This window comes from Sus scrofa, chromosome 6, assembly GCF_000003025.6.
Source record: "Sus scrofa isolate TJ Tabasco breed Duroc chromosome 6, Sscrofa11.1, whole genome shotgun sequence".
NCBI lineage: Eukaryota > Metazoa > Chordata > Mammalia > Artiodactyla > Suidae > Sus > Sus scrofa.
Window position 1 is genome coordinate 61,799,575 of NC_010448.4, and position 10,967 is coordinate 61,810,541.

Sequence of the window (10,967 nt, forward strand, 5' to 3'; positions counted from 1 at the left end):
AGCTTCTCCAAATGTGAAACTGAGAGAGAGACCTAACCTGCCCAACCTCCCTGTACGGCAAATTATTAGTATAAACAACATAGGACAGCCCAAGCTCTGAGGTAATGAAACAGTCTCGTTAGGCCAAAAGTTTCAGGGATTTACAGGTTATGATCAACAGATTGGACAGCTCAGGCCTGTGATGGAATCCCTCACCCAGGTCCAGTAAAAATACTCAAAACTTGTGCCTTTCCTTTTTAGTACATTTTTCTCTTATCTAAGATTATTTATGGGTGTCTGTACAATGGAAAGAGTAGAAAGGTATGCTGCTGCACATATTCCCAAGTCCATACTAGGTAACCTAGAAATTGTGCCCCACAGCGTTAACAGCAGCTCATGACTAACAAATTCTTGAGCTTGTCTTACAGAACCACAGATAGGAGAACAACATGTTAAGACTCCTCAGCTTGATCATCACCTTCACTGATGAAGCTCGCTGCGGTGTTTTTCTCCCCACCCCCCTCCCCCCGCCTTAGTGGCATACCCTCTAGCTTCACATGGCCTAGGTCTTTTCACAGGACTCCTAGAGATAACAGCTCACTTAGGGATCGCTATAGTATTGGCCACTTCAGTTGCTTCTTAGAACCTTGGAGTCAGCCCTTATCCAGTTTGAGCTGGTTAATACTGACTGGAACCACCAACCCCTAAAACTGGGCCTGCACAGACGTCCAATGAATGCCCTTTTGATAGTGAAGGCCCCCAAACTGCACCCACAGATCAGGGTGTCTCCAATGTTGAAAAAGCATGTAATGCAGATCCACCTGCACACAGATTACCTCAGCTTTTTTCTACCTCTGATCACTGTCCCCACACCTGAGACCATCCTGCCTCTTCATTCCCTAAATATCTCCAGCATCTCAGTTCCATGATGGTAGATCTGAGACTTGTTCTATTGTCTCCATGTTCGGCTGCCTTGTGAACTTTCTCTCCTGCAAACCTTGGTATCTCAGCCTCTGGCTGGATACACCCTCTGGTTCACTAACAACCTCACATTCACAGCTTGAAACTGCCCAGGTTAGAGCACTTATACCAGGGAAATAGGCAAACACCTAAATCAAGGGTAGAATGCTTGTTTTATTAATTTTCTAAACTAAGGGAGACAATGTTAATAATAAGGACTATAATGGTGTGAGCATATTCATTCCACCCAGCAAAGTCTCTGAAGTCAAGTTCCAATGCATTTCTTTTACTGTCTTCTCAATGAATAATCACAGAAATTTTATCAAGAACAATAGACACCTGGCAAATGAACACAAATAAAAATATTCAACATTATGAATCATTACAGAAATGCAATCAGACCATAGTCAGATACCTCTACATGCTTTTAAAACACATAATATTAAAAATACTGACCGTACAAAACAGGTACCGGTGAGGAATGTAGGGAAAATGAAATGTTCCCATACTGTGCCTGGGAATGCAAAAAGGCAGTCATTCATTTTAGAATTTAAAACCATATGTTCATATAAAGAGTTTTTTGTACATGTTCATAAGTAAGTTTATCTGGGGGTAGCAAAACTGGAAACAAACTACAAAACCCTTGAAGTTCCTCTTGTGGCTCAGTGGGTTAAGAACCCAACCTAGCGTCAGTGAAGGATCCGGCATTGCCGCAAGCTATGGCATAGGTCTGCAGCTGGGGGTCCAACTGAACCCCTAGCCTGGGAACTTCCACAGGTACAGCTATAAAAATAAAAAGTCCAAAAAAACTACAAAACCCTATACATTAATAGATGAGTGGATGAACAATCAAATGGTAGTATACCCAAACTGTATTGTTCATAAATTAAAAAATGAACAATTCACATTTGTAGCTTAAATGATCCTCAAAATACTTCTGCATTGTCAAAGATAAATATAAGAAATGAACATTGAGATTCCAATGATATTAGAAGTCTTTCTAGACATTAATTGTGGAAAAAAAGCAAATCAACAGTAGTTGCCTGGGTGACATGTGGTATGAGAGTGATGGGTATTTGTTATGATGATGGTTTGATGGGTTTATAAACATTAAAATTTACCGAGTTGTACATTTTAGGTATGTTCTATTCAGTGTATACTAACTATGGAGCTCGGTTAAGTTCTAATAAAAATTGGCTTCACATAAAAATCTGAATCTCTTGGAGTTCCCATCATGGCTTAGTGGGTTAATGAATCCAACTAGGAACCATGAGGTTTTGGGTTTGATCCCTGGTCTTGCTCAGTGGGTTAAGGATTCAGCGTTGCTGTGAGCTGTGGTGTAGGTCGCAGACAAGCCTTGGATCCCATATTGCTATGGCTCTGGCCTAGGCTGGTAGCTACAGCTCCGACTGGACCCCTAGCATGGGAACCTCCATGTGCCACAGGTGCGGCCGGAGCAAAGATAAAATCTTAATCTATTTCCTGAATGTCTTTTTCAGTAGGGCTCTGGCAACTGCCATGTTACTTCACCTCCTCTCTCTGTGTCGTGGGAGGAATTCTGTCTCAATAGCAATGAAGACTGGTGAGCAAGGAAAGCTGTTTCCACTTGAGTCATCCAGGAACACTGCCTGGATCATAAAACTCAACATTCCAGGACAACACAATTTCTACTCTTTCCATTTTTTTCCCCCTACTGTGCAGCAGTGTCCTTGAGAGAAACAATTTGGAGATGCTTTGGGAATCCTAAACTTTACATTATTCAGACTGACAGGGACTCAGTCCACAGGAGAGAAACACCTCTGGAGCTCCTGAGACTTTCTGCAGAAACCTGATCCTGAACCACCCTACTCACAGGAACATCTGTGGATGCAACTTTACAATGGGTTCATCCCTTTTTGCTTGTTAAACTTCCTTAATTCCCTGTGTGTTTCTGTACCATGTATGGTACCCACTTAATGTCTACAATGTAACACTCAGTAATGCCAGGTTAGAGCGCAAAGCTCTTTTGCAACTGGAGCTAGTCAACATCTTCTCTGGAACAGTATTGGGGTATTATGTGACACCCCCTGTGAAGAAGAGAACAACTTATGCTACTCCAAAAAACACTGGTGGTTCTCAGGGTGACTTCTAGACCCACCAAAAAGTCTGACACCCAGGTCACAAGACTAATCACACAAAGCCCTGCTGTCTACCCCAGGAGCCCTTGGACCACTACGCCAGTTAGACTAAAACTGGAGTGAACTCTATTCTCTGCCATGATGCTATTCCCACTGAGGGAATACCATGTTCCCAAACAAGGTGACTTGGAGCTGGAACAATCCGTCCTGAGCATGACATGAGACAATGCCACTGAAGATAAAACTCTGTAAGCCATTCAGAACCCAGATTGCATTCCCTTGGTCAAAGCTGGTTATGTCCATGTCCTAGTCAGTTAGATACAAGAGAAGGACAACATTCACATGCTCAGGCTGTGCATGCTTCCCTACCCAGGATGGGTGAGCACAAAGGTCTATCTAGCCTGTCAGACTGAGGGGTGATGCTTAGTATGGGGATCTGCCACTCAGTAGAGGCAAGATGACTTCTGCCACAGAACCTCACAGTGACTTAAGTCTGGCAAAGGCCCAGGGCAGGTTAGAAAGTACAGCATGGCTCCTTAGAAGGTTTCTGTCAATCTGGAACTCAGAGTCCATCTCCACACTAGCAATGTTCAGATGTACGATGCTCAGTTGATGACTCCCCCACAGTCTCTTTAATATGATGCACTAACTAAGGACATAGCTCACCCAGTGCTCTCCTCCTCCCATTTGAAGGCCTTTCTTAAGCATGAACTTTCTGGTGACGAAGGAGGTTGGACCTCCGGCTGAAAGCTTTCCTACATTCGCTGCATTTGTAAGGTCTGTCTTGGCTGTGAAGTTTCTGGTGCTCAATCAGAGCAGCTCTTTGACAGAAGACTTTTCCACATTTGCTACACTCAAGAGGTCTTTCTCTGGTGTGCACTTTTCGGTGCTGAGTCAGTCGGGTGCTTTGGCTGAACACTTCTCCACATTTGATGCACTCATACAGTCTTTCTCCAGTGTGAATTCTCTGGTGCTGAGTGAGGCCAAAGCTTTGGCTAAAAAGTTTCCCACATTCAGTGCACTTGTAAGGCCTTGCTCCAGTGTGAACCCTCTGGTGCTTGATGAGAGTAGAGCTTTGGCTAAAAAGTTTCCCACATTCATGGCATTCATATGGCTTTTCACCGGTGTGGATTCTCTGATGTTTAATGAGGCTGGGACTTTGATTAAAGAATTTCCCACATTCGTTGCACTCATAAGGCCTTGTGCCTGTGTGAACTCGCCTGTGCTTAATTAGGTTGGAATTGGAGGTAAAGAATTTTCCACATTCATCACATTTATAAGGCCGTGACCCAGTGTGAATTCTCTGATGTTCATTAAGACTGGAGCTTTGGCTGAAGAACTTCCCACAGTCACTGCACTCATAAGGCCTTTCTCCAGTGTGAATTCGCTGGTGCCGAACAAGTGTGGGTTTGTTGCTAAAAGCTTTCCCGCATGAACTGCACTCATAAGGCCTTTCTCCAGTGTGGACTCTCTGGTGCTGAACAAGTATGTGCTTATAGCTGAAGCTTTTCCCACATTCGCTGCACTCATAAGGTCTCTCTCCAGTGTGAACTCTCTGGTGCTGAGCAAGCCTGTATTTACGACAGAAAGCTTTCCCACATTCACTGCACTCATATTGCCTTTGCACACTAGGAAAGGCCTCCACACACACAGTGTCCTTTTGTGGTGTGAGCTGAAGCTGGACAAGGCCACAGATACCAGGGAAATCCTTCCCAGCCTCCTGGCATGTGGCAGACACCGTGGATGCATAGACTATGTGGCTCTTCATAAAAGCCTTATCCATATCTGTTCTAAACATGTTCTTTCCATTGTGCTGGTGAAATTGCACTCCTGACTCACACAGGTTCTGGCCAGGGTGTGTTCTCAGCTCTTTAGCTACATGCAAACCACCTCCTATGTCCAGGCAACACTTTTTCCAAGCATATGCCTTCTGGGTGGACAGGTCTGCCTTTGAAGGATTTATGTGGGGCCCTTCTACAGAAATAGTCTGCTCAGAAAGTGTCTCCTTGTCATCAACTCCAGGCCAGCAACCTGAAAGAAGAGAAATACAAATGCCCTCGTATAGTTTTCGGTAGAAGGGGGCAGCCCCATCCCAGATATGTGTCTGACATACCAGGGAATAAGTCCATCAGACTATTTTCAAGACAAAGGAGCTGGGTGCAGGGTAGGAGAGGGCTGCTGTGCAGATTCTGGGCCTCTACACATCACAGAACAGGGAAGACTCACCAGGCAAAAGACACAAGGATGGGGTGAAGTGCACGGAGGAGCCAGGGATCCACTACTCCTCCAGAAACGGTTTTCACCAGGGCCTTGGCTGCTAGTGTCCTGTGTGCTGTGTGGAAGGGTGTGTCCAGCCCCAGGAAAATCCAACTGTCCCTGAGGAGCTGGTGTTCAAGGACTATCTTAAGACGGGTGCAGACCTTATGACACATTACGTTTAGGCCACATTACCCAAGCACAGCAGAGTAAGGATGGAGAGGATCAGGGAGGAGTGGAAGACAGAGGTGAGGGACAATCCTGGGCCGGAAGGCAGAGTAGAAATGAGAGAAGGAGCAAAGTGTCAAGAATGGGCAGGAAAGGCAGAAATGAGGTACACAGCCCCTGGCCATGGCACCCAAACAGTGCGGGGCACAGGACATGTTCCTGGTATGGTGTGAACCCAGCTGTGACATCACATCCTCCCCCAGATGTGAATCACCAGGGCCAGGCCCACTCTGAGGCCCTCTTGCTGTGCCTGGAGTCATGTCCACTCTGTCATGTACCCAGGGTTCTCCTCCCAGCTCCAGCTGGACAACATGGGACCTAGAAGATGCAAGTCCTAAGGGAAAGACAGGACAGGTGAGTGGTCAGTACTGGCCCAGGGGGGCAACCAATCCCAAACAATCTCGGGAAAGAAAAATAACACCACAAAACAAATCTCTGCGGGGGCGGGGGGGATGTCCTCACAGAGACAGCCAGGTGGACCCCACAGACAGGGACCCTATTGGGTCCCAACAACTCCCGACACAGTGAGGCCCCAGGAAACGTCAACTAGGAGGGGGCAGAACCTGGAGCCCAGAGGTCTACAGCATGGGGTCTACAGAGTCCCCTTAGCAGAGAGGGGCTGAGACTAATGGAACCCTCTGGACTAATTCTAACTCTCTGGGGGAAGAAAACCTTCACTGAATAAACTTCAGGGGCTGGTACTGGGGCTACTTGTGAAAGGAGGGAGCAGACACACTCACCCAGCCCTGGCACCCACAGCACATATGACAGGGAAGCAGTAACAGACATGTGCCCCTTGTCTAGCTGTGAAAAGTGTGGAGCTGTTCTTACAAAAGAAGGGAAAAGGCACAGACCTTTCCAGGGTGCCGGGAGAGGTATGAGCGCCTTACCCAATGATGCAACAAGTGCAAAGGTCTCCAGCATCACATCTCGGTACAGGAGTCTCTGGGCCTCATGAAGAAGCTTCCATTCCTCCTGGGAAAAGTACACAGCCACGTCCTCAAAGGTCACAGAGCCCTGTGATGACGGGGACAGAGGTGTCCATAAGCAGGCTCTCTCCCCAGGACCTCAGGAGTACCTATAACACCAGCCCACATTCACTCCGTGCTCATCATCCTCTCCAGCTCTCTCACTTAGAGGGCCAATACCTCTCTTTGCTTCCTTGAGCACGAGCTCCACCCCTCAGCAACAGGCAGGTGGAGAGACAGATGCCATCTAAACTGTGGGCCTGGGATCAGGGCCCTGGGTTCACAAGTCCTTCCCACATGCGTATTACTCATCAGACCTCCACGTACATCTGACCCCATCGCTACCACCTGGCCCACAAAACTGCCACATCCCCTGCCTCCTCACATACCCTTCTGCACATGGCATTCAGGAAGTACTTGGCCAATGCAACACAACCCCACTGTACCCCACGTCTCCACTGGCAGCTCCCCAGCCCTCTTCTGAAGGCTTCCCCACCAGGCCTTGTTCGAGACTCCAACTTCCGTCGCACCATGCGGATCTAACGACCTCTGGTCAGGTTCCACTTCTTCCCTGGACATGAGGTCTCTTCATCAGGTACAATCTCTGTCCCTTTAACAGCCACTCAAAATCCACACCCACGGGACACATCTTGGGTAAAGTCACTTGACATTCTGACAGACACTCCCCAGGTTCCATCACAAAATGCTATTAAGTCTATGGGAGAAGAAGTAAGCACCAGCCTGACACTGTTGTCAGTTCACATCTGTTTCTGTTTTACTTCGGCCTCAATGTCATGGCCACTCCCCCACGAAAACCTAGGCCACCTGCTGGACTTTTCATCACAATCTACCTTTCCATAGTAACTCCTCCTCCTTGTCTGTCTTTGGGAGGTCCACAGCCCTCTCCCTTCCTCTCTCCCCTAATGGCATCCTGAAGTCCTCCCTAGCACTCTAGATCTGAATGTTCAGCTCTCCACTGGTCTCCTGTACTGTGAAGTCTCTGGGACATGTGAACCTCAATATAGCCAAAACCCAATTCCTAATATTCTCACTAGAACGTACTCATACCACAGACTTCCCCATCTCAGCTGATGGCACACCCACCCTTCCAGGTGCAAAGGAGACAAAACTTTAGTCATCTGTGACCCCTCCACATTACAACAGCTGGTCAGTCCCTACTTCAAAACAAATCCAGAGGCCAAGTGTTTCTCCTACCTCCACACCCACCACTCTGGTCCTGCCACAACCAACACTCACCTGGATGCATGCAATTGCTTCTGGAATGGTCTGCTTCTTGTCTTCCTTGCCCTCAGTCTATTCTGCACTCGGCAGCCAGGGGTAGCCTCTTAAGTCCTAAGTCAGATCACTTTTGTCTTCGGTTCCAAAAATTCCATGGCTGCCATCACTCTCAAACAGAAACCCCACTTCTCAGGCTACCATCTAGGCCTGACTCTGGCCCCCTTGCTATGTGTTCTCACCAGATAGTAGCAGAGACCTCCAAGTCATGGGACACCCCCATCTCAGTCTCATCCCCAAGCATTTGTACATACTAACCCTTGTGACTAACACAACCTTTCGTATCTCTGTGAAATCTCTCCACATAACCTCAGGCCTAGACTTAGAAACCTGAGCTTAGAGTTTCTCCAGGATCTCCAGATAAGGCCAGGAAAAGCGGCATTAAAAGAGTTCCAAGACACCTGATACTTACTGGAGCGGGGTCCATAAATGGTTCAGCTGAACGTGGAACCTGTGGGAAAGGCAGAGCCAGGCAACTTTAACTCCCATCAGTAATACAGGTAGAAAAGATTTGTGAGTGAACCACTTAATATTTCAAGTGATGATGTATGGTCAAGGGAAAATAAGGCATGTAAAAGAGGGCAGAAGATATTATGGACTGTATCACAAAGCCATGTGGCAATGTCAAGAAAAGGCTTTCCAGAAGTGGGAAAAACAAGTGCAAAGACTCTCTAACAAGGTCATGTGTGGTGTGTCTGAGTAGTATCCATGAGGCTAGTATGTCTGGACCCTAGTGAGCCACAAGAATTAGGAATCAAGCTGTGGAGGAAAAATGGCTGTGGCATATCATATAATACTACTATAATCCAGAACCAGAAATACCAAAATTGAGTCTCATTTTATGTACAGGTCTGTTTCTGACACTTCCACTTGATGCCCTTATTCTTTTTCTCCTTTGCTAATAATACATTCTTTTTTGGTAAGATTTTTATTTTTCCTATTATAGTTGATCAATAATATATTCCTATCTCTTTTTTAATTTTTTAAAATCTTATTTTTTGGGTTTTTTTTTTTTTTTTTTTTTGTCTTTTTAGGGAAGACCTATGGAAGTTCCCAAACTAGGGACCAAATTGGAGCTGCAGCTGCCAGCCTAGGCCACACCCACATCTATTCCATCTGGGACCTCCACCACAGCTCATAGCAACACTGGATCCTTAACCCACTGAGCAAGGTCAGAGATTGAGCCTGCATCCTCGTGGATACTAAATGGGTCTATTACCTCTGAGCCATGAGAAGAACCCCTATTCACATATTGTGATGTTGAAATTTTCCCGAGAATAATTTCCTACATGTTTTTCTTTCCTGTGGTAGAGAGCAGACCACCATTTACTGGCTATACATTCAAAATGAATGTCTGGGAGTTCCTGTCGTGGCTCAGTGGTTAACGAATCTGACTAGGAACCATGAGGTTGTGGGTTCGGTCCCTGGCCTCCCTCAGTGGGTTAAGAATCCGGTGTTGCCATGAGCTGTGGCATAGGTTGCAGATGCAGCTCAGATCCCTCATTGCTGTGGATGTGGAGTAGGCCAGCGGCTACAGCTCCGATTTGACCCCTAGCCTGGGAACCTTGATATGTTGTGGGTGTGGACCTAAAAAGCAAAATAAGGAAATTAATTAATAAAATAAAAAATAAAGAGAATATTTTTAAAAACTTAAAAATCAAAAAAAAAAATAAAGTTGACATCTCACCTGGGAACTTCCATATGCCACAGGTGTGGCCTTATTAAAAAGACAAAAAAAAAAAAAAATCAAGAAATAAAATAAAATTTAAGAATTTTTTTTGGAGTAAGTTTATGAATGCATAAAAAAATGTGCATCAAAAAAATGTGTGTCAAAACATAATATGCAATAGTCTAAATATAATAATTTCATTCAAAGAACGACGTTAGAATTGGTAACATGGATCAAAACAAGATCAAAAAGTGGATATGTTAAATGCAATAATAATTTTAACATATACACTAGAAAAATGTGTGCTTAATATACCCCAGAATGGAAGGCAAGTATGGCTACAGTAACCATGTTTATAAATGCAGAGAACAATTACACACACACACACACCTAAACAAAGAAAATCCTTCTACAGGAGAATTTATAGACTTAAAAAAAAATAATTATTTATTTATTTATTTTTGTCTTTTCCAGGGCCACACTCGCGGCACCTGGAGGTTCCCAGGCTAGGGGTCTAATCAGAGCTGTAGTCACCGGCCTACACCACTGCCACAGCAAGGTGGGATCCGAGCCGTGTCTGCGACCTACACCACAGCTCACAGCAACGACGGAGCCTTAACCCACTGAGCAAAGGCAGGGATCGAACACGCAACCTCATGGTTCCTAGTCGGATTCGTTTCCGCTGCACCACGAAGGGAACTCCAGAGAACTTATAGACATTTTACTCCCATATTCATACTCTATGATACTCTACAAAAATGGAATGAATTGACAGGACGAAAAATACTGGTAAAGTCACACCATACTGAACAAATGAAAAACAGTAATTTTATGATCCCATTCGTTAAAAGTTTTGAAACAAGCGATTGAAACTCCAGTCGTTGAATATTTTCCACAGACGGGCAAAACTATCAAGAAAAGCAAGGACATGTTTACTTGAACATCAGATAATACGTTAACTTTGGGGGGATGGGGTTGTTTTGGAAGCACAGGCGGCTTCTAGGGGCTTATTCGCACATCTAGACCTGAGCGGTGAACGGATATTAATTTTAGAGTTGCTTATGCAACTGCATATGGAGGTTCCGCGCAATTTTTTTCTACGCAGGTTATATTTCAAAATTCGGAAAGCCAAGGTTTGGGGAGATAAATACATATAAACACGGGACACTGGTACGAGAACAATGATAAGAACAAAAATACTGCGGCATGAGAAGAGCGGGGAGAGGGACCGGAGGATGCAGCACTTACCAGAGGCGGGCCCATCAGCGCGTCCGCCGCCAGGGGAGTCTGTGCGCGAAGGTGCGGCCTAGGCATCGCCGCAAAGCGCCTTCCCGATTCGCTTCTCTTAGGCGGGTCAGCGGTCCCAAAGCTCGGGGAACAGATCCCAATTTACAAAATGTCGCCCATGGTGGACGCCGGAAGGCCCGCCCAGACGCCATCATCTCCCCCGGAAGCGCGCACTGCCCTCTGGGTAATGCAGTTCACAGCACCGCC

At 45.9% G+C, this 10,967-nt stretch overlaps 1 protein-coding gene across 4 annotated transcripts; it reads right to left on the reverse strand.

Moving 5' to 3' along the window:
* Window positions 1,094-10,932, reverse strand: LOC110261314 (zinc finger protein OZF-like). Of its 4 annotated transcripts, XR_002345364.1 has the most exons (6): window positions 10,722-10,908; window positions 8,217-8,255; window positions 6,431-6,557; window positions 3,723-5,087; window positions 1,396-1,453; window positions 1,094-1,278 (listed from the first exon to the last, which is right to left on the reverse strand). XR_002345364.1 is itself a non-coding variant. In XM_021097307.1 (5 exons), exons 1-4 carry the CDS (start codon window positions 10,785-10,787, stop codon window positions 3,757-3,759), a joined length of 1,563 nt encoding a protein of 520 aa, XP_020952966.1. In that variant the 5' UTR covers window positions 10,788-10,851; the 3' UTR covers window positions 1,094-1,453; window positions 3,723-3,756. The 4 variants fall into 4 exon arrangements, 1 of the variants encoding a protein (XP_020952966.1); XR_002345367.1 differs by adding an exon at window positions 5,283-5,874 and having other exon boundaries at window positions 1,094-5,087; window positions 10,722-10,932; XM_021097307.1 differs by having other exon boundaries at window positions 1,094-1,453; window positions 10,722-10,851.